Here is a 24,563-nt window from a genome sequence, read left to right as displayed (position 1 = left end):
TCAGTTGCTTCAGTCATGTCCAACTCTTTGTGACGCCATCGACTGTAGCCCACTAGGCTCCTCTGTCCATGGGATTCTCCAGACAAGAGTACTGGAGCCGGTTGCTATGCCCTCCTCCAAGGGATCTTCCCAACCCAGGGATCAAACCCATGTCTCCTGCATCTCTACATTGCAGGTGGATTCTTCACCTACTGAGTCACCTGGGAAGCCCTCAAAAGGCTTGGAGCAATTTAAAGGAAGAGTGAGGGCTGTTTGCTGAGATGCAAGAAATGGGGGCCAATGGTATATGAGCCACAGTTATTCTTTAGGAGCAGCTCCAAAGGCATCTCAGCTGCCTCCACCCAACTCCCAACCCTCCCCCATGACCCCCAGCTCCTTGCCACACCATTAGGGAGATGACCAAGAGGCATCCAGGACTCCACCTAAAGGATGCCTCTGACCATGCAGGACATTTTGATGTGGCCTTGAAAACAAACCACCGCCTAATGTGCTGGTCATGCTTATATAAACAAATAAACCTCTTCTGCTTCTCGGAGTAAGGCATCCTCTGCAGAGTTAGGAAAATTTCAGTTTGACACTGACGGTGGTGCTTTTTTGCATTCTTGGTCTGCACGGTCTTAGAATCTATAGCAAGCCTTTCCTAAAACTCAGACTTTATTTTATCTTGGTTCCACTGCTCTGAAGATGTCTATTCCTCTTTGAGGTGCCCTTCCCAACCCACATCCTAGAAAGTGAAACCCAGGTAAACCACAAAGGCCATATTTTAAGTTGGACCATCCAAACAGGATACTCCCTTCAAAGTTGGAGAAAATCAGTGGCTTTTACCTAATGAAAATAAAGTTTAATGACATTTTGATTAAAATAAACAACCACCACAACACTGTACCAGGGGTCACTAACGCCAGGACCTACAAGGGCCTAGGAGTGGGGCAGTCAGGTGAACCAGTGGAGCAGGCAAGGTTAGAAGGATAAGGACAGTGCCCAAGTACAAGACAAATCCTGTCTAGGAAGGGCTCTGGTGCTCAGCACCATCGCGTGCTGCCACGTGGGAATACAGGCCCAGAGCTGCCAGACCTTCTGACTTTTTTAAAAGGTGCTGGAAGTCCAGATTTTATGTGAAATCTCATTTTTACTTGTTGGCATCTAATTCACATTTTTCAAAGACACAGTCCAGGCCAAATCAAACACATCTGAGGACTGGATCTGGCCTGTGTGCCGTCAGTTTGCAAGCTCTGCATAAAAGTTCAGCTTAAACAAATTAGCAGAATGTGCAAAACAGATCCTTCCCCACCACCCCCTCTTCTTTGAGAAATGAGGCGGGTGTCAGGATGGTGCTGCAGGTGAGATGAGGTTCAGGGATGAGGCAGGGCCAGGGACATGTGTTGCCCAGATTGCTAGGTAAGAACTAGGAGTTTATATTGCCATTTTGACAGAACCTGAGCGAAATGGCTGCCTCTTCAGTATGTTCTGCTTTTCTCTATCAGAAAGCAAGGTTTTTACTTTTGTTATGGAAATTATCTTCTTCCACTGGGCTGCAGGAAGCAGAATCACAGGGTTGGCAGAGACCTTATTTGTCACATAGGACAAACCTCCCTCTGATGCCTAAATCCCCAGTCTGACAATCTTTTCCAGGGGCATGTCACCCAGCTTCAAACACCTCCTACACCAGGGAGCTCCAGGCTTCCTGAGGCTGTCTGCCTGTCCTTTCAAGACAGCTCTAATTGTTAGAAAGGTCTTCCAGACACTAGACTTTCATAAACCCAGCCCCAAATCAGATTAGGTTTTTTGGCAGCTGCCTCCCTATGACTCACACCAAACTTAATGTCAACGAGAATCTTGAGTCTTTTTCACCAGTGCTCTGCTAAACACACCTCTTCCCGGTCTGTACTTGGCCAGCTGGGTTCTTAGACAGAGGGCAAGCTCTACACTTTCCTTCTTCTTAACTTTCAGCCCACGTATGTGTTGCAATAAGGTGGGCATCCAGTCACAGGTACAAATCTTTGTCAGTGTCCTAGATTCTTTTAAGTTTTGTTGTTTGTTGTTTTTTTTTTTTCCTGATTCATTGGTTTCTGCTTTTATCTCTATTTCTGTTGCAGTCCCTCAGTTTTTTATTTTTACTTATTGCATTTTTGGCCACACTGCACTCTATAGCTTGTGGGATCTTAGTTCCCCGACAAGATATCGAATCCACTGGAAGCAAGGAGTCTTAACCACTGGACTGCCAGGGAAGTCCCCTAGATTATTTTAAGAGAAACTTGACCTTACCTGTGCCCTACAGATTTTTGGAGCTGAGGGCCCTATGCATAATAGATACCACAGAAGGGACTGGGGCATTTGCCAGGAAACATGACCTGCTGTCTCCTTCTCCAAAGCCTGGTTGCTAGAAATACTTATGGAAGATTTAAATGAAGGTCAATCCATTCCTCCAGATAAAAAAAACTCAAATGCCCAAGCAAGTAACAAAAAATGAGTGAGGTGGGCCAAGAACAAAGTGGAGCCCATGCCCCAGTTGAGGGGGGCTGCCAAATCTTGTCTCTGTCTGAAAATAGAGGCCCAGTGTTTCTAGATCTTCCCATTCATAAGAAATGCCAGAAATCTGGATTTGTATGTAAACTCTCCTGATTTCTTAAAGACTTTCTTAATTTTTAAATGTTGGGAATTCATCCACCTTTGTAAATGTTCCAAAGGCCAAACAAAACACACTAGTGGATTTAAGTTTGCCTCCAAGCTGCCATTTCTGCCATAAATGTTCTAATCTCACTCCTGGATCAGATCAAGCCCTCCAGATCTCGGGAAGCATAACAGTTTTGCCCACACTACAGACACTTAGCTAAATACTGAATGAGAATTATGTCATTTAATCCTCACAAGAGGTACCCATTTTAAGAAGGTGGAAGCTGAGGCAGAGAGGGGTGAGATGACTTGGCCAAGGTTAACTGATTAGTGATGAGGCTGAAATTCCATTCTAGGTCTGTCTGACTTCAGAGTTCAATGTACAGTTTCTGGACCACACTGTTTAAGCAGAATTTTGCTTTTAGTGAATCGTGCTTTGGTGTGCAAACTATCAACTTACATTGAGGGATTTTTTTAACTACTAAAAACGTGTTGTGGTGACAACTACAGGGGTGACTAAGGCCACCGTCCACCACATCACCAGGTCCTTAACAACCTCCCACAGCTGAAGGACCCTCCAGCCCACCCGTCCCCAGTTCCCCTCAGGGATGGATCAGAGGCAAACCCCACAGCACTTCTCCTTGGAGGACAGTGTCTTGCCCTTGATTCCAGCTTGGAACTCGTCCTTGAGAAGTGAAGAAGGAAAAAAAAGTAATGGCAGGGAGTCTCGATTGTGAAATTTGAAAGGATGGTGGCAAGTAAGGCATTTTCATTTCATAGATATTGAATCATTTGTTTCATAGATACTGAATCATTTGATTCTCATTGTTCAACCTTATCTGATGAGCATAATTTGAAAGACAAGATAGAATATGTCTTCTTGGCCTTATTAAGAAGTGGCAAACCCAACTGTACATAGACAGAAACCAGGGAGCTTGGGGAAATGAGTGAAGCAGTGGGTGTGAGATAAGGGGGTGTGGGGACCCCAGAGCTCCTGGCCCAAGAAGTGGTGGAGACTTAAGAACGCAGGCCTCACCTAACAGTGGCAGCTGCCACTCATGGCTAACTGGCTGCCATGAAGGAACGGAGGCCCAGTGCACCAGATCATCCAGTTTGTCTCGTAAGAGTCAGAAATACAGAAATACAACTTCTTTTCTATGAAGTTGCTCAACTTTATTGTGCATCTCAATAAAATTCATCACTGGTCTGCAGACCACCTCTTGCTTGTATGGCAATCAGTGACAGTCTGGAAGAAAACAAATTGACTTTTTTAAATTTAGTTTTGAGCTGCTTTAAACATCTGGAGAAAGAGGAAGGACATCAAAGAGGCATTCTTAAATCCCTGAGGGCTAAATACTCAGCTCCTGGCTGCACAGCAGGCATGCTGCAGAGCAATACTGAGGGTGCAGACAGGGTGTCACTGATTCTCCACTGATTTCTTCCACAGAAGAAGATAGGAAGGAAATTATATTATGGACTTTCCAGGTTCTAGGCACTTTCATGGACCAAAGTTCCAAAAGGTTGTTTCCAAGGAGGTCAAAGATTAAGTCTGGGTGGGTCTAGGCTTTTGACTGTCTCTGCTCCCTTGGGTCTGGTTAGGCCTGTTGGCATCTCAAGAGAAAAGGCAGGGCGGTTGTTCAGACTGGTCGCTACAGGGAAGAGGCAGAGGGTTCAAGCTCCAGATCAGCTTTGGTTACCCTGGAGCAATAGAAACAAGATTCACATATGGCCTTGGAGGGGGAGGCCTATATGCCCAAGCCACCTGGGCCAAACGAGTTCACATACAGCACAGCTCGCCAGACTTCGCATCAGGGCACTAAGTCACAGCTTTGAGACAGGTGTTCATTTCCTAGTCCATGGCCTCTATCATCTATTTCCCTGGAACCTTCTGGAGAGAGGCCAAGAAGCACTTGTATGAAGGACCAGGCTAGAACCAAGGTCCAAGGTCTGGCATCCTAACCAAAGGCCTATTTTTTAGGCCTCACACTGCTATCTATTCAAAAAAGAAATTTCTTTCAGGGCTCAATATTTTAAAATGTTTCTTTCTTTTGAAGAGCTGGAGGCTTTCTCTTAAGGATACTATTACACTTACATTTTTAGAGTTGTAACCCCATCCCATTCTCTTAAGACTGCTCAGCTTCCTGGTTTTGTTTGCCACACGATGGGCTGTTTCTCTTCATGGCAACCACTGTTTATGAAGCATCTCCTGTGTGTCTGGTCTGGCCTGAATTCTTTACAGAAATGCCCAAGGTAGGTATTATTGTTCCTATTTTACAATGGTACAGAGAGCTGAGCCTCAGAGAGGTTCAACAATTTGTTTACAACTAATAAGTGGTACAGCTGGAATCTGAGCCCAGATCTACTGGACTCCCAAGCTGGCCATACTAGTCTTCTAGTTATGATTACTAACAATAATAGCTAACACTGAGTCCTTACTATGTGCCAGGCACTGTGTGGAGGGCTTTACTTCCCTTATCTCACTTAACCCCCCAGATAACTCTTTGAGGTTGGATAATTATCTCCACTTTACAGATGGGGAAGCTGAAGCTCAAAGAGATGAAAAGACTTGCCCAAAGTCACACAGTTAGAAAGTACAGAAGCTGGGCTGCAAACCTTATTAGACAGTTCAGTATCAACAACCATGTCCTGATCACTAAGCCTGCATTCCTTGGTTTCCTGACATTCTCAAACTGGATGGGCATGCTCATGTCCTCAACCAAATACTCAGTTAAAACAATGAACAGGACAGAGCCTTTTGGCAAGCCACTAGAGACTTCACCTAGGCTGATGATGGTCCACGAAACAATCAGTACTTGTTTGGACAATTATGAACCTATGTAATGGTGCTCTCCAGCTGTTCTGGCTTAGGCAACTGGTACAGGAAAGGCAGAAGACAGTGCAATTCATGGCAGTACTGGAGGATGGTCCAGATTACCAGAGCTGAGACTGGTCCCTTCTGTCCTCACTACAGATCTAGAACAGGGCTGTTTCCAGTCTTGGCCCCAGTCCTCCCCTCAGTCCATTCAGATGATAATTATCTGGGTCTTAGAGGTACCAGAGCCCCCTAAATTGGGCCTCAGATAATCCTTTCAATTTTGTCAAGCAATTTATTTTCCAGGGGAAATAAGGGACTTTGTGGTTCACCAGCCAAGGTCTGGGGTAGAGGCCGAAGAGGCTCTTTGTCTGAGGATTCCAGAGAAGGTTTATTCTAGGGCTCTGACAAACAATAAAGGAAACTGGTAATCCGGGGGCATTTCTGTTTCTTGGGAGACTTTTCTCAAGGAGTATCAGGATTTTCCTTTTCAGAATCTTTTTTCATTCATGTTGTCCTCCCTGGAAACAGCCATCCTGCACTTGACAGTAATGAGGATGGAGAGTTGTGGCCGTCTCTTTAGAAACTGGGCAATTAAATTTTCCTTAATAAAATTCTTTACCTTCTGTGAGCAATATCACTGCTGTTGCGGACTTGAGTGAATTTTTTAAAATTCCTTTAAATAGAAGTAGAAGACAGCATTTCCTGGAAGAACATCTTAGTATTTTCATAAGCTGAAACCTAACTGTGCATGTATTTTTCTATCCTTGATAGCTATTCCAGAACTTGCTTTGAATGCCTCTTGTGTGGCAGGCACTAGGCATAAGAATTTGGGGAATGAATAAAACAAGGCCCCTGCACTCAATGAGCTCACAGGGAGACAGACACATAAACAACCCTGCAGTAATAGCAGCATGAGGGGGAGGGCATTGGCAAAAATAGAAATAATTAACATTTCTGCAGCACTCTAGAGTTTACTCTCTCATACAGCACCTCATTTGATCTTCACAGTGACTAGCCTTAAAGGTAGGGAACACTCTCATCGTACGGATGAGGAAACAATGATGCAGAACAGAGATGTGCCTTATTCAAAAGACAGATCACAGATGGAAAACCAGGTCTATGTCTCTGAATCCCTGAATCTGGACATAGCACCACAATGGCTTCTGATTTAAATCCAATAAATTAAATGGTTGGGCTTGACTATTCCCCCTCCATGCCTATGTCTTAAAATTTTGAAAGAGAGAGAAGGGAAAAGCACTTTCCTTGCTACATGGGGAAATAAACCAGTAAAATAATAATTTCATTTCAGCAAGCAGTCTTACCCTACATAATGAATACCATAAGAAGTAAAGCATAACTTAAATCTCTTACAGGTGTCTTTCTTTCTTTCTACCATTCTTTCTTTATTTTGATAAGAAAGATGTTTGAACATCTTCCATAGCAGGAAAATTTGTCAAATGCCTTACTTATTGTCAAGTTGGCAGGTTTTTTAATTAGAAAAGTAATCAAGCTCATTACTTTAGAAGTGAATCAATACTGACCAATATAAGGGGAAAAGGTCTCCTCCTCAGTGTTCCCCGTCACTGCCATCCTGCCCCTATCCCTGACCTCCACCTCAATCCCAGTTCCCAACAGTAAACATCATTACCAGTCAGTAAGAACTATGGGACTCTTTACACACGTAAATATATAAAGACACGTTTTCTTTTTTCTAATTTAAAAAAAAAAAAACAGGATTTTAATACACACACACACATGTACACAGTGCTCAGGTTTGGTTCTTTTTCTCATTCATCAGTAGTCTACATGACAGTTAAATGTTCTTTTGCCTTCAAAAAAACGATACACAAACAGCCAAGCTGGTGAACTCACTACAGACCAGATTCAAATATCCCAAGTTCATGAAAACTGGGACACTTGTAAAATGCAGATTCCTGGGTATCAAACCCCAGAGATTCTGATGTGGGTGGCCTAGAAGCCACCTGGGTAAAAAAATGCAATTGGGCAAGAAAAAGCATCATGCTTACTTAAGGCATGGTGCCTAAGACTTACTAGAGCCTTCCTCTTCTAGCTGCCCATACTTGTAACCCATCATCTCCTGATGGTTTTCAGTACTGCCTCACTCTCTTCTCCCCCTAATCTGGTGCATTCACTAAGGGTTTCACCTGTAGGCTTGGGTTCACTCTCCAGGACTCAATGCTGGTGACCTTCTGACAGGTTGAGCTAACATTTCCACCGTTCAGTGAATGTTCGTATGTGCCAAGAAGCAGGCCAGAAATTCTGATTTGTCTTGTTTCAACTCATTCTCTCTCTCTCCCACCACCACCTCCCGCTCTGTCTCACACACACACACACACACACACACACACATGAAGGATTACTATCCCCATTTTTCAAATAGGGAAACTGGCAGGATATTATCTGTGTTTTCTTCTCTTTCTTGTATATAGAAAGACTTATCATTATGCTAATAAACCACAAGCCAAGACTCAAACCCAGGTCTGTGCAATTCCATCCAGAGAATGATCCCCACCCCATCACAGCTGCCTCCTTTTACAATCCGTATTCTTGTCTCAGCCATTTTCTGTGACTTTAGCATAACTCTATCCAACCAAGATGGATTTCAATCCTCTTCAGTTGACCCCTGGCTTTAATTTCACCTTAAAAGCACTTATCCAATGATTATATTTACCAACTTGAGTATAACTATTATGAAATCCCCTTTCTGGAACCATTTTTATCTTTTACACAAAGAATTGTGTGTTTCTCTTAGAAGTACCCATCTTCCTGACCCCTTAAGTATTTTGATGGCTTCTGACCCTCTCCAATGGAGAGATGGCTCAGTCTAAATATTATATAACTCAGAAAATAATGGTGGAAAGGTAAGCTTAGCCAATTGATTCAGTTTTATAGACCAATATCAGAAATCACAACATTGTCAACCATTTAGATCAATTTCCTATATGTTCCCCGAAGACTTCTAAATCACTCTTTCATAATACTCAGTATTTTTGTAATTACAAGTTAAAGTTTGTTTTTCTCACAGCACTATAAAGTCTATGAGGTCAGGGAACATAGTAGGAACTCATTAAATACTTGTTAAACTAAATCAAAGTGAACTGGATCACTACATTCTCAACATTTCTTTCCCACTATTCCCAATGGTCTGACAATTCTGTGTTTCTGGCATAAAACAATAGGGCCTCCACCATTTTTGACACAGTTTCGATGGCAATATTATGCCAAGTAGGAGATCCAGCAAGACAGAGGTACTCAGAGTAAGGCCTGAGACAGAAGGATCAGTGCAAAACAAAAGCCCTACAGTAGCTTTGTCAAGGGACAAATAAACTCAAACACAATCAGGCAAAAGGTCAGAAGTCCAAAAGACCAGGCTGGGAAGGCAAGGAGTAACGGATTACCAGGTGTCAGAAGCGAGAGTGGCTGTCGTCCCGCCTTGGTTTCTCCAACATAACATATCTTCAAGAGATTCAAAACATGCTGTCTGGAGAGACCACTGATCAAAATAAAGATTCTGTGAACTAAAAAGTAACATGCCGGTAACTCTGCTTGGAAATGTCCTGCTGAGATGACAGCTAGGAAGCAGCCACGTTGTGCTCAGCCAATTTGTGTTCTTTAGTACAAACGAAATCAGAGAAGAGACACCTGCCGTTTTGTATCCCTGAAGGTGGCTAAGGTGTTTTACTGGGAAGTTCCTTTCGTGGCATCTGTCTCTGGTTCCACGTAAGGCACTTTAAGCTATGGAAGATTCCCCTGTGGAGCTGTCCCCTCCCACTGGGGACAACTCCTCCACGGGAACTCTACCCACCGACAGGGATCCAGGACTTTCTATCTGGCAAAGGATTGGAAAACTTACTGATCAACAGTAAACTATACTCTGAAAATACCCTCACTAGCCATCAGAAGCAAGGGGAATAGCAAGGTACCACTGCTGGGAGCAGACCAGCAATCAGGAATCCCAAAAGCACCACTGATGACCAGGGATGCAGGCAGAGGAGCAACAATGAGGGAAAGCACCAGCGGGGAGGCGGAACCTGCTGTGGAGCCTTAAGTCTTTGCCTTTGACAGGATTCTCCTTTTAATACTTCCTGCCAAAGGCAGGAACAGCTGCCTGGGTACCAACAGGGAAGTGAGACTATGGGGGACAAGGAAGGGGAAATTTTTTAGCTGAAAGTAGTAGGAACAGATGTGGAGAGAAGTTCTTGATGAGCCTTATATAAATCTGGTGGGACAGAAATGGCCACACAAGTCTATCACCACAAGAAAATGGTTTCCAACAAACAAATCCCCAGCCCTCCCTTGTGGACCATCAAAACATATGGGAGGTCATGCATATTGATTGATGTTCTTACTTAGCAAAGTCTCTTTATTGTAAAGACATACTCTATTTCAAGCCGTAGTCCTACAGGCCTTTGATGATGTGCCTCTCAGCTTTATTTTTATAACTTTTAAAGACCTATTAAAGACCTATGATCCCATCATAGATGAAAGTGAAAGTGTTAGTCGCTGAGTTGTGCCTGACTCTTTGCGATCCCATGGACTGTAGCCCGCCAGGCTCCTCTATCCATGGGATTCTCTAGGCAAGAATACTGGAGTGAGTTGCCATTTCCTCCTCCAGGGGATCTTCCCAACCCAGGGATTGAACCTGGGACTCCTGCATTGCAGGCAGATTCTTTACTACCTGAGCCATCAGGGAAGCCCATTTTTTATTTTATATATATATATATATATATATATATATATATAACAGATTTGATAAAGGTATGAAATCTAAAAGGTAATACATTGAATTTTTATAGTGATTATCTCAAGTAGTAGCTTCTAGATTCTTTTTCCCCCTGTATTTTCAAAACTTTTAAAAGAATGAGCATGTATTACATCCAAAATCAGAAAAAAATATTATCAAAAAATAAGTTTCATCCAGTATCTCCAAGATCAAAGACTCACAGAGCCAATGGCTAGAAATGAACTTTAAACTCCTGTCACTTCTGGTCTCATCCCCTACCCCCACTCCATTCTACTTACTCTGGATTTTAGCGACATCAGACTTCTCACCACTGTCCAAGTACCCAGGACATGGGTACTTCATGACCCCCATGCCTTTGCACATGCTGTTCTCTCTTCATGAAATGCCTTTCAACACTTGGAGAGCTTCTACCCATCCTTCAAAGCCCTGCCTAAAAGTCATTTCTTCCAGAAGATCTCCACCTCTCCCCAACAAAGCTGTCGCTTTCAGTCTGTTTTCACAGTGTGATTCCAGCACTGTCCCAATACTGACCACAGTGTATCATAACCGATTCATCTATTTTTCTTCAACTACCTTTCCTAGAAAACTGTGAGTCCATCAAAGACAGGGGCAGAGGCTATATTTTATCCCCTTTTGTGTCCCCCTTTCAGCTACACACATACTCAATTAATGGAAAATATTAAATTCCCTGTAGTATCCTTGCAAGCCCCCTGGTCTCTCTACTTCATTCCCTTCTAAGCCAAAGGTTGGATAGTTTTACAGAGACACAACTGCCCCTTCTTTGATTCTTCATCTTCTTGAATTACCTCTTGGTCAGGGTTTCAGAAAGCTTGAATCTGCTCCATTTTGTGCCTCTAAACTGTAATTTCTGGTACAAATCATGCACCTCAAAGCAGAATATTTACATGTTCTTATGTACACAGTCCAGAACAATGACATTTACTCTCACCATTCACTCACCAAATCCCACAGTCACCTATTACACACCAAATGTTGTTCTAGGTACTAATAAAACACAAATGAACATGAGAAACAAGTCTTGTTCTTATAGACTTTCAATTCTGGTAAAAAAGAAAAAAAAATTAAAGAGGAAAAATATCATAGAGCTGTAAGTGCTCTCCTGAGTCTTGGGTGATCAGAAAATAATAGGCAAGGCAAGGGTCAAATACCTAGAAGGAGCCAGCCATGTGACAATACAGGGTTAATAGGGTTCCAGAAAGAAGGAAAAGTTACATGCAAAGTCTCAAAATGGTTACAAGTTTAGAGAATTCAAGGCACCTGGAAAGTGGAGAGGTGAGGTGTCCAAGATGGACAGAGCATGGCTTCATAAGCCCAGCTAGGCATTTGGATTCAATTCTTGAACAGTGAAATTCTACTGGAGGGTTTGAAACTAGAAAGTGACATGATTAAATTAAGTTGTGTAAGGATTACTGCTGGCTGCTGTGGGGAGAACAGACTCTGAAGACAAGAGAAGAAGCAGGGAGATCAGTTAGGAATAGTGACATTCACTTCAGTTCAGTCACTCAGTTATGTCCAACTCCTTGCGACCCCATGGCCTGCAGCACGCCAGGCTTCCCTATGCATCACCATCTCCCGGAGCTTACCCAAACTCACATCCATTGCGTTGGTGATGCCATCCTACCATCTCATCCTCTGTCATCCCCTTCTCCTCCTGCCTTAAATCTTTCCTAGCATCAGGCTCTTTTCTAATGAGTCAGCTCTTCACATGAGGTGGCCAAAGTATTGGAGTTTCAACTTCAGGACTAGTCCTTCCAATGAATATTCAGGACTGATTTCCTTTAGGATTGACTGGTTGGATCTCCTTGCAGTCCAATTCTCAAGAGTCCAACTCTCAAGAGTCTTCTTCAACACCACAGTTCAAAAGCATCAATTCTTCAGCGCTCAGCTTTCTTTTTAGTCTAACTCTCACATCCATACATGACTACTGGAAAACCCATAGTTTTGACTAGATAGATCTTTGTTGGTAAAGTAATGTCTCTGCTTTTTAATATGCTCTCTCAGTTGGTCATAACTTTTCTTCCAAGGAGCAAGTGTCTTTTAATTTCATGGCTGCAGTCAGCATCTGCAGTGATTTTGGAGGCCCCCAAAATAAAGTCTCTCACTGTTTCCATTGTATCCCATCTATTTGCCATGAAGTGATGGGACTGGATACCATGATCTTCATTTTCTGAATGTTGAGTTTTAAGCCAACTTTTTAACTCTCCTCTGCAAGGAGATCCAACCAGTTCATCCTAAAGGAGATCAGTCCTGGGTGTTCATTGGAAGGACTGATGTTGAAGCTGAAACTCCAATACTTTGGCCACCTGATGCAGAGAGCTGACTCATCTGAAAAAACCCTGATGCTGGGAAAGATTGAGGGCAGGAGGAGAAGGGGACGAAAGAGGATAAGATGGTTGGATGGCATCACTGACACAATGGACATGGGTTTGGGTGGACTCCGGGAGTTGGTGATGGACAGGGAGGCCTGGCGTGCTGCGGTTCATGGGGTCACAAAGAGTCGGACATGACTGAGCAACTGAACTGAACTGAACTTTCATCAAGAAGCTCTTTAGTTCTTCTTCACTTTCTGCCATAAGGGTGGTGTCATCTGCCCATCTGAGGTTACTGATATTTCTCCCGGAAATCTTGATTCCAGCTTGTGCTTCCTCCAGCCCAGCGTTTCTCATGATGTACTCTGGATACAAGTTAAATAAGCAGGGTGACAATATACAGCCTTGATGTACTCCTTTCCTGATTTGGAACCAGTCTGTTGTTCCATGTCCAGTTCTAACTGTTGCTTATTGATTTCTCAGGAGGCAGGTCAGGTGGTCTGGTATTCCCATCTGTTGAAGAATTTTCCACAGTTTCTGGTGATCCACATAGTCAAAGGCTTTGGCATAGTCAATAAAGCAAAAGTAAATGTTTTTCTGGAACTCTCTTGCTTTTTCGAAGATCCAGCAGATGTTGGCAATTTGATCTCTGGTTCCTCTGCCTTTTCTAAATCCTGAAGCCTGGCTTGGAGAATTTTGAGCATTACTTTGCGAGTGTGTGAGATGAGTGCAATTGTGCAGTAGTTTGAGCATTCTTTGGCATTGCCTTTCTTTGGGATTGGAATGAAAACTGACATTTTCCAGTCCTGTGGCCACTGCTGAGTTGTCCAAATTTGCTGGCATATTGAGTGCAGCACTTTCACAGCATCATCTTTTAGGATTTGAAATAGCCCAGCTGGAATTCCATCACCTCCACTAGCTTTGTTTATAGTGATGCTTCCTAAACCCCACTTGACTTCACATTCCAGGATGTCTGGCTCTAGGTGAGTGATCACACCCTCGTGGTTATCTAAGTCATGAAGATCTGTTTTGTATAGTTCTTCTGTGTATTCTTGCCACCTCTTCTTAATATCTTCTGCTTCTGTTAGGTCCATACCATTTCTGTCCTTTATTGAGCCCATCTTTGCATGAAATGTTCTGGTATCTCTAATTTTCTTGAAGAGACCTCTAGTCTTTTCCATTCTATATTTCTTTGCATTGATCACTGAGGAAGGCTTTCTAATCTTTCCTTGCTATTCTTTGGAACTCTACATTCAAATGGGTATATTTTTCCTTTCTCCTTTGCCTTTAGCTTCTCTTCTTTTCTCAGCTATTTGTAAGGACTCTTCAGACAACCATTTTGCCTTTTTGCATTTCTTTTTCTTGGGGATGGTCTTGATCACTGCCTCCTGTACAATGTCACAAACCTCTGTCCATAGTTCTTCAAGCACTCTGTCTATCAGATCTAATACCTTGAATCTATTTGTCAGTTTTTTAGTGGCATTAACTGGGGCTTATTTCCCCCCAGGGGACATTTGCCAATGTCTAGAGACATTTTTGGTTGTGACAACTTGTGCGGGGAGGGGGTGTTGCTGCTGACATCAAGTGGGTTAGGTCAGGGATGCAGCTCAACATCCCACATGGTGCAGGACAGCTCCCACAACAAAAAAATGATGCAGACCCAAACATCAGAAGTTGTGGAGGCATTAAAAAAAAAAAAAAAAGAAGTTGTGGAGGCAGAAAAACTCTGAGATAGGGGGATATTGCCATGGTCCCAGCAAGAGGTGGTGATGGACTGGGCCAGGATAGTGTAGAAAGGGATGGCGTATTGAAGGTTTTTCTCTCATATTTCCTCAGATTTCCTGAACATTACTGAGGCAGGGAGGGCATTCTCTGCTCAGTGCCTCAGGGATAATACAGGGAAAGAGCCAATTCTTGGCTTTTGACTTTCAAAACCCTAGTTCTCAGGGAGAAGAGAAAGAATGTGGGTTATGGACAAAAGATCTGAAAGAAAGTCTTATGACAAAGAGCCAGAGGTCCACCCCTATTAGCCCCCTTCCCCTCCCCTCCCCTCCTCCTCACACAGATACAGATTTCAGGAGATTGTCAGGCAAGGTGTATGTAGTTTTTATGGATCTTTAAGAAAATAATCCCCACCCTATCTCACCTTAGACAAGCCCAGGGAGAGTGGGTGATGACAGAATGCCCACATATATTTGCAGAATCTGAGGCTGGAGGAGCTGGGCCACTTCCCCAGGTGGCACCCTAGGGAGGCCTTGGAGGAGAAGTAAGTGGCAACATGAGCCTGAGGCAAATGTCCAGAGACTCTCACGACCCAGCATGGTACGGGAGCCCCAGGACGACTCCTGGTGCCTGCATATCTCATAGAAGGAGCTGAGGGGAATGGGCAAAGTGGCCTCAGGTTTGGAACAGAGAAGTATCAGTGCAGGACTGACCACTGCAGATCCAGCAGGAAGGAGGATATCTCAGTAGCTGCCAAAGTAGGCTGATGATAAACCACAACAGATGTCCCCTTGGCACTACCCCAGCCCCCCTGGACCTAGGGCCACAACGCTGGAGAAAGCAAGAAGAAACCAATCCCCTTAGATTTATTTCTGTCATTTCCAGCAGAATAGAGATGTGAAATGTAAGTCAAGTTACAGAAAAATAAAGAAAAGCATATTTTTATTGCACCTGGATTTGGGGCTGAGACTGCTTCCTCTGAGGCTCCACAGGCTGTGGGCGTCTGCGTGTCCATCTGCACCATTATCACCTGGCATCGACTGCGCTATCCCAGGGGTAGCACCCAGGTCCATTCAAGGCCCCTTGAACGCTGCCTGTAGCTGAGGGCACCCCCTAAACTGTCACACACAGCCGGGCACACGTGCACATGCCACACATATTGATCAGAAAGAGCTGTCGCCAAATTACCGTTTAAATCAATGGTTGAGCGCCCAGTAATTGGAAATGTCAAAACCCACATTTTCTAAGTGACCTCAAAACACCACACTGAAATCATTTATCTGAGCTGGATACACAATTGTTTTATCTCTTCCCTTCTCCACACTGTCCTGTTAGGAAACTATAAAAATTAGGGAACTGGGTAAAAGGCAAAAAGAGAAAGAAACTGGATAACCCACAAACTATAGCCCGACATTGTCAACCTTCAGAACACAGTCTTGTGGATATTATTCCATGAAGGTTTACAAGACTGAATAAAGTTTGAGGAACATCTGTGGCCCCTTCTTGGCAGTTCATACTTAACACATTCAAGGTTCCCATAAGTCCTGTGGGAAACAAGCCTATTTAACTCACTTCATACTAGAACTTCCAAAACGTATTTGACCACAGAACTATTTTTTTCCACCCAATTCCTCTTTACATCCAATTTCATGGAATACACCTCAGGGAACACTACTCCAAACATAAATTGGCCTAATGATTAAACAAATTAAGAGAACAGAGCCAAAACCCCACTCCTGGGCCAGCCAAGAAATTTTATAAACACCAACAAGCCATCAGGAACAAATCATTTACAAGGGAAGTAAAGCCCAGAATACAGCCTGCTGTGGCCTGTATTAGGCCAGAGGTTCTGAATTTAAACTCAGCACCTTTAAGAGTCAGCCCCTATCCCCCCAACTTCCTGGCAGCTACAAGGACAGGACCCAGTTTCTGAACCAGCCTAACCTCATGTCCTCCTGACCTCTTCAATCCTTACCCTCTTCTATCCTCACCTCATTGTGTTTTCTAAGGCACTGCTCTGCTCTGCCTCCCAGGCAACCACCACCACCCAGGCTTGCCCCACCCACTGGAGCAATTCAATGCAATATCATTATTGATCACCAATGAGATGCTAGGCACAAGGTTACAGCAATGAACCAAGCAAAAAAGCTTTTTGGAAATATGGTCTAGAAGTGCCTACAAGCCAGAACTCTTCTCTGAACATCAGTCTCCACATCTGGAGGGAAATAAAAGAGTGGGAGCATTGGACTAGCAGACATCTAAGATTTCTGGTTCTGTGTTTCCAGGTTGGTGGAGCCTCTATCAATTCTCCAGTAGGTACTTTTTCAAAGATGACTTCCTGGGGTGGGAGAGAGGGATCTCACACAGCTAACCAGCCTCAAGTTGGGGGATAGGCAAGGTTTCATCAGAAGGATTGTAGAAGGGCTAGGAAAGGCAGGAAGTCAAAGACTAAGACCCGTCCCAGACTGGCCCCCAGTGAAGAAACCCCTGGGTTTCAAAGCAGAATTGCCCTGGCATATTTCTTGCCTCCCTGCACAGCTGGAAGTCAGACCCCTCCAATTTCAACCTTAGTTCTGCCACTATTCACTGTGCAATCTAATACAACATATTTCTCTGGATTTCAGGTTTTATCTATAAGATAGTAATAATGATGACTATTTTCCAGAATTTAGGGGATCACAAAATGAGACACCATACGCATGACTGAGACTTAGAGATAAATAAAAATTAATTACATCCCATCGCTAAACAAAACTGTATAGCCTGAAGCATGGCTTGTAACAGTCATTGAACGAATGGTGAGTGAATGGATGAATGAATAAATAATAGAGGTTTCTGGAAAGGAAAAGTAGCCCCTAACATATAAACTCTGGTGGTGAGAACTCCAATACACACCCCAGATCCACTGATTTCCTGACTGGGAGGCACCTGATGTGCCATGCTCCCCAACCAACTTCCCACCATGAACATGATAGACATCACCTTGACTTTAAACACATCACCCTTCATCCAATCTTCATAGATAAATATCTCCCCTATCAGGGACAAACAAGGAAATTCATCAAACCGTGAAGAATATTCCCTTAACAAATAAAACCCCTACTTTCAATGGCACAGAAAATATGATGTTGTTAGGGGTTGAATGCTTGGTGTTTCCCCTTAAAATTCACATGTTGAAGCCCTAACCTCCAACATGATGGTGTGTGGAGATGGGCGGGGCCTCTGGGAAGTGATTAGGTTCACATGAGATAATGAGTGTGGTGCCCTCATAATGGGATTAGTCCCCTTCTAAGGAGAGGAGGACAGAGAGCTCTCTCTCTCTCCACACAGAGGAAAGACCATGTGAGCACAGCAAGAAGGCTACAAGCAGGACAGCGTGCTCTCAACAGGAGCCAAATCTGTGGGCACCTTGATCTTAGACTTCCCAGCCTCCAGAATTGTGAGAAGTAAATGTCTGTTGTTTAAGCTTCCCAGCTGCCTGTGGTATTTTGTTATAGTGACCCAAGCTAAGACAAATATCAAAGAAAATATAACTCCAACTTGAGCTTGGCTGTGAGTTAGAAAAGTAAAACTTCTTCTTAGTAATTATTAGCCACTGCTTCAACTGAATGTACACCAATCACATGGGGGAAATGAGAATCACCATAAGCATTTCTCAAGAGTTCGTGGCCAAAATACTGAACACAAAATTGTAATGAAGGATAATGAAATCCAGAAAAGAAAGGCCGATATGATTCTGGAAGAGTTATTAGGAAGGTATCATGCAAGAGGGATCATTTGAGCAGGCAGTGAAGGATGGTCAGGAGCTGGCCAAACCAAAAAAGTGGGGGGGAGAGGGAAGACATTTTAAGCAGAATAAAGGCACAAATGGGGAAATATTTGGAGGTGGGAAAAGGTATGGAGGAGTCAGAGACAAGGAATCATTCTAATGTGGTTATGACAGCACAGGCCTATTATAAGGAAAACTCCTGAAGACGAAGCAGGTAAACTGGATGAGGTAAACTCATCAGCAGGTAAGCTCCCATCAGCAAGACCCTTTTCGGACTTCAACTTGTAGGCCAGAAGGTGAAGACTGGTGGGCATGGGCTGAAGCTTTCCTACCGACAGATTCATTCAGAAAGCAAAGTATTTCTTATAAACTGGCACTACCTCTTAAAAATTTGGAGATTTTCATCATGGCCTTGGATTTGGCAAAGAATCCTTAGCTATGACACCAAACGCATGAAAAAATAGATAAAGCTTCATAAAAATTAAAAACTTTCGCGCTTCAAAGGACTCCGTCAGAAAAGAGAAAAGATAACCAACAGAATGGAACCAACAAATCTTTTATTTCATAAGGAACTTGTATCCAAAATGTAGAAAGAACTCTTACAGCTCAATAATGGAAAAAACAACCTCATTTTTTAAATGTTTTAAAAGTTAAACTTCTAAATATTTCAAATAAAAATTAGGAGATTTTGTTTTGAAATCCAGATGCTCTGGAAACACTGAAAGAACTAACCACTCTGGGCTTATATCCCTTTGCAATAATGACAGGAGAACTGAGCAGGGGCTGCCTCCTCTAAATGAGCTCCCTAGTCAGCCACAGTCCCCACTACTCCCCAGTGTTCCCCAGCCCAGCCTACTTTCCTCACTGAAGCCAGTGAAGGTGATGATGGCTCTTCAGGTCGTTGTCCAATCACTCTATGGCATAATCTCCTTAAGATGAAATTCATTCTCATGCTAAATTGGGAGTTTCTTAAATTTTAGATTTTTCTTTCTTTTCCTTCACTGATTTTATTGCCATATTCCAAGAAAACTCTTGGAAGTTAAGGATGTATTATATATTTTGCATCTCTCACAACACTCAGCACAAGGCTAAGAACAAAGTCGACACTCAGTGTTCACTGAGTAAATGTGTAAGTGAGTGAGTAAATAAATGCTTCTCTGTGGTCGTCTTCGCTACCTGCTCTTCTTCCCCTCAATTCTAGATTTATGCCACTAAAAAGATGGCCTAAAATGAATATGGATGTGTAATTAAAAAAACAAATACTGAAATCAGTCACTGAATTTCTATTTTCATTTTCTATTAGGATGAAATGGAAATCTGAACTCTGAATAAACACAGAACAGACCATTATATCTGACAGCAGATGAATTAGAACCCAGGTTACTGGAAAATGCTTGTGAATAAGATTACCAAACACTATCAGTGATCTTTGAGGATACTGTGAAAGATAGGATAAGTGCCAAAAAGCTGGAGATGGGAAAATGTTCTGATTTTCAAAGGGGGAAAGAAGTCTGAGTTTGCCAGTTTCAGATTGGAGAATATGGTGTCACTCTCAGCAGGGTTCCTGAACAGGTTCATAAAGGAACACTTGTGAACACCTCAGACAAGAAACAATATCCATTCGGAGCCGGCACAGGGTCACCAAGAACAAGTCCAATTAAATTCATTTCATTTTCTTCTCTCTGATAAGGCTCCTAGCCCAGTGGGTTGGAGAAACATAGCAGATAAAATATATATGGTGCAATGAGAGAGTGGGCAGTGAAAAGGGCTAATTCAACCCTTGAGCTATATTAATAGAAGCATTACATACACCATAAATTAGGAAGTGATGTTGTTTTCTTTCTCTAACCACATTTAAAGCGTCTCACTTATAACTTAGTATCACTCTTGAAGAAGATTTTTGACAGTACAGTCTTCTGCAGGTCCATTCGGCAAAATCTCTTTAAAAGCATAAAGCTTTAATCCAGATTAATGGCATCTGTTGAAAAACTGAAAGATCTGGCTGGGCCTACATTCTAAATGGTAACAACTGGTTGAACCCAAGTAGTGACTGCCCATTTGGACAGGACATGTGTTCTCAAGCCAATCATAATCACCACCCCCCTTCTTATATTGCCCTGGCTGAGGTGGTAGGCCAACTGCCACAGATAATCTTACTTGGCCAGCTTCACTCACTTATTCTCTCTGCCAAGCACTCAAAGGCCTGGAGTTTGCAACCCAGGATGCAGAAGATCCAAAAGAGAGTTAAGATGATAAAGCAGCAGTGAATCACCTTGCATGAGCAAATGAGAATCATGGTTCAGGGTTGATGACCAGAGTCTGCAAATATCCAATGGGCAGTCATGGGGAAAAAGCATCTGTCTCATTCTATGAAGTCCCAAGGTATAGAACCAAAGGGTGGATGAGAGACATACTTAACCCAACATAAAAAACTCCTTACAACAGCCAGAGTGGTCTAAAAATGGAATATGTGGGCTTGGGAAGTGGTGAGTTTCCCATCACTGCAAATGTGCAAGCATATGGTGTCTATTGTGTCACAGGTATATAATTAAAGGGATTCAAGGGTCTGATTAGGCAAGAGAAGGCATGAGTCTGAAATTTTTCACAATTGGAAAAAGAACTTGGAAAACAGTCCCCTTTGTTCCAGTCAGTAAATTCTTCAAAAAGAGAAAAAAGGGACTAAGCCAACAAAGAACTCAGTATCACTTTTAAAAATCAAAAGCCCCCCCACAAAATGCACAGAGGACAAAATCCGTCAGACTAGGTGGAATGTTTGTGCCAAACTGGCCAAATGATATCCAAGGTAATTGGCGTCAGGCATTATTTTTGATGACTGGTCAAACGCTCTTCAGAGGCCAGCAACAAAGGCAAGGGAGGAAAGTAAGAGGGTAAACAATGGACTGTGACTGGGAGGCAGCCGGTCCCCACCACAAAACTGCCATCTGCTACTGACATCAGTCCTTCAAGGGGCAGCTTCAGGCAAACAATGTATCGGGGACACTGGGCCTGAAAGGAAACCAACTGCCTTCACATTTCCCACCTTGTGACCTTGGGCAAGTCATTTAACATTACAAGGTCTCCATTTCCTCATCTCTAAGACTGAGCTCCTACAAACTCTGTCTGTACTTTGCATAAGCCCAGAGGGGCGAGGTCTGGGAGTGAGCCATGGAAACTATCGAGCCCTGAACGCACATCAATAGGTGATGATGATGATGAAAAAATAGAATTTTGACAGAAAAGATTCCAATTTCAGGCACAGTAGCATCCTGATCTAAATGGTGTGGATGTCAACCCTAGAGGAATAAAATGAAACTCTTTTAACCAGAATGCAAAGACATTTAGAGTTTAGAAGAGATAAGATCATTTGGACAAATTTCCTGCTGAAATGCATTACCCTGCCCTTGCTATTTAGACGTTAAAATAAACACAAAAGGTAAAAAGTAAAAGAATCACTCAGAGCTACAAATGCTTAATTGATCTTCAAGCAGAGTTCACGGTCCAGTGGTAGCAATCCTTCAAAATGAGATAAGTACATTTCCTACCAAGCCGATGCTTATAAAAACCCCAAACTATCCCAAGCTCCGCCTACCCTTCTCTCTGATGGCATTTTTCATGGGAAACTCAGTTTTTAAAGAAAAAAATAAATATCAGCCTGATTAGTCTTACAGAACATAAACTCCCTAAAAAGCGTGCAGGCTTCTGTATTGAGCAGTCAGAGAATTCAAATCTCTGACCAATAAAACGGTGGATTTCTAAATTTTCAGCAAGGCTGAAACCTTGTAAGTCACTGTTTTCCACAGTGAACTGAAAACTGCAGAGGAGGAGCCCAGGGAAGAGCAGGGTTTTCTGCTCATTTCTCCCTGGGGTCTACCGAGAGGTGATTTGCATGCTGGGTTTGACCAGAACTAAAAGACACAAGACGGTTGGCAAGGCTGGAAAAAAAAAACAAAGCTCTCCCCTGATGGGCTGCTCCCCTCCCAAAGTTTCCCAAGCATCTGAAGCATGGACAGCAGCTGTGATGCGCGACCTCCCAACGCTCCTGGGGAAGCCACCCGACTTCCTGGGTCACTGAGCCTTGAGCAGCAGCAGCACCTAGAAGTAGGTGTGGAACCTCAGGTCACCAGAGCAACAAATAACCAACTTGCACAATAGTCCTGGGGTGGGGGCAGGCATCAGCATCCCCTGAAGATGTACTCGGTCCTTACTCTTTCTACAAGAGATCACAACACACCCTATGTCACAGCAAGGAGAACCATGACCAGAAGGAAATCAGATGCCGAGAGGCCCAGGATTCCCTTAGGGTATATCCTAAAAGAAACGGTGAGCATGCTGGATGGTGCTTTCATGGTTTCCTTGCCAAAGCTGAGCCTAGGACTCACAAGGGTGCGAGAAGCCCCAGTCTGGCCTGAACAAGGAATCTACCTGAATTTGTCTATGCAATTGTGTCTGGTTTCCTCTTTCCCCTTGCTAGTGTGGATTTAGGGAGCGGCTTCTGAGAGGAGTGTGCACCCCGTGAGTGGCACTGAAGCTGCAACAAGCAGCCAGAGGTCATCTCAGCCTCCTGGCAGCTTTCACTGGCACTACGGAAGCCAGGCAGCATCTACCAGCCGGCACACTGAACTGCTGGTTTTCAATGAAGGCTGATGACCCTAAACACTAACGCACAGACAGTGATGGGGGCCACACACTGCGAGACAATACATTTTCTGCACTGAGCTCCCTCTTTATGCCTAAATGCCTGCATTAGTTTGGATCAATATGCTCCATAACAGTTAATCCATGGCAACCCCGACAAAGAAGTGCAGCCCAGGGATGCTGCTTCCCATAGTATACGCATGTGAATTCCAGACCAGAGAAAGGGGCAGAGGCAAAGCAACGACAAAAAACAGAAAGGAGAAAGAGGAAAAAAAAAAAGCAGATCACAAAAAATATACATCTTATTATGGGGATTTTTGCATGGCGGGGGGAGGAGGTAGTGACTGTCTTTGGCAGTGACTGTCAAAATGGCCTGAGAGTAACATGCCACGGCCAAGATGATGGAGTATCTGAGACACTCCTAAAGCCGGGTGTAGGATCCTCCTCACACACCTGCAATGCAGTGATCGCCGCCCGTTCTACAGTCCATACTCCCAGCGCCAGCGCTCTCTGCAGTCGAAACCAGTCCGGACTTGTGCAGCTGCCACTGTTCCTCCTCACAATAAGATTATTGATGCATAACAACATTTCATGATGGCAGGGAGGAAAAGAGGGAAAAAAAAGCCAAAGCAAGAGAAGGAAAGGGGAGGGGAGGCATGACTCCCCAGCCCGAATCTCACCTTTTATTTGGGCTTCATATTCGGCAATGATCTCTTTGTCTTTCTTGAACTTAGTTTGAGATGACATCTTCCAATGTGGCCAAAGGCACTGACAGGCTGTTGGATTTATTGCTCCTTTTCTTCCTGAGTCCTCGCTCCAACCCTAGTAATCACACGGCTCTGGTCGATTTCACAGGTGTAGGGGGCTAATCTCTTTCACTCAGATGCAGAGCCAGCGGAAAAATCCCTCTCGTTCTCAGAGGAAATTTCTCTTTACTCGGAGAGAAAAATGTCTCAAGTAGCTTGGTCTGGTCAACTCCTCTTGCAGAAGAACCACCACCCTAGGAGCACAGTAACCTGCCCAAGATTTTCAAGATTTTTCTTCCAAAAAAATAATAACCAAGAGCACTCACCCTCACACACTCTCTCTCTCACACACACACACACACACAGTCACACACTCACGCGTGCACTGGTGCACTCATCCAGCCATGCACACACGCAGTCGTGATGCACACTCACACACCCTCACACCCGCTCACCCTCTCACACACACTCACACACACACACACACACACATCCACAAGAGGCGCGGCGCCTCCTTGGTCCTGCAGTCAGCCTCCGGCTGGTTTTCCAAGGCTCTGTTAAAGAGATGGTCAGGTTGCCAAAGGGCCGATCATCTCGCATCCTCCCTCCCTTCGGCGCCTCTGGTCCAATATACAGTGAGGCTCAAAGCCAGGAGAGCGAGGTGGAAGTTCTCCTGCTGCAAGACTTAAGCTCCGGTGAACCGGAGGCTGGACTGCACGCCCTGCAGGGCTGGCTGAGCGCTCCCCCACCGCTCTCGTCATCAAGCTCCACCTCCCGGATTTTATAACAACTGACACATTGTAGCCTACAGGAGAGCAGAACTCACTGCAAGCAAAAAGAGGAAGAAAGGCTCACAAAAGGGAAGGAGGCAGGAAAAAGAACTGGGCTGGGGAGGCCTGAGAGGCCCCTGAAGACTCCTACCATTGGCAGTTGGGTTAGGAATTCTTCCTCCAAAAACTCCAAAAGGTCCACCTTTTTCTTGCAACATGCAATTTAATTCAATTTCTCAAGCAAAGGCTATGTGACAGTTTGTCACTCTGCCTGATTGTCTAGCGGAGGAGAGGGGCTGATCCATGTAGGCAAGCTCATTAATATTTGTGGAGCATTATGGGGCGGCAGGGACAATGCCAAGTGTCTCAGACATGCAGCTTTGCAAAGCCGTTGGGAG

General features: G+C 43.8%; 1 protein-coding gene across 4 annotated transcripts in view; it reads right to left on the bottom strand.

The window, feature by feature from the left end:
* SRGAP3 (SLIT-ROBO Rho GTPase activating protein 3) overlaps nt 1-24,109 on the bottom strand; it is a 246,514-nt gene extending 222,405 nt beyond the window's left edge. For all 4 annotated transcript variants that reach the window (XM_027958129.2, XM_042235918.1, XM_015102320.3 and 1 more), the window contains exon 1: nt 23,330-24,109. In XM_027958129.2, the coding sequence (XP_027813930.1) occupies nt 23,330-23,396 (67 nt within the window). In that variant the 5' untranslated portion in view covers nt 23,397-24,109. The remainder of the gene's footprint in view (nt 1-23,329) is intronic.
* Between the last annotated feature and the right edge of the window lie 454 nt (nt 24,110-24,563).

The sequence above is a fragment of the Ovis aries genome, chromosome 19 (assembly GCF_016772045.2).
Source record: "Ovis aries strain OAR_USU_Benz2616 breed Rambouillet chromosome 19, ARS-UI_Ramb_v3.0, whole genome shotgun sequence".
NCBI lineage: Eukaryota > Metazoa > Chordata > Mammalia > Artiodactyla > Bovidae > Ovis > Ovis aries.
Note: the sequence above shows the minus strand (reverse complement) of the source record. Positions and strands in the feature narration are given on the sequence as shown.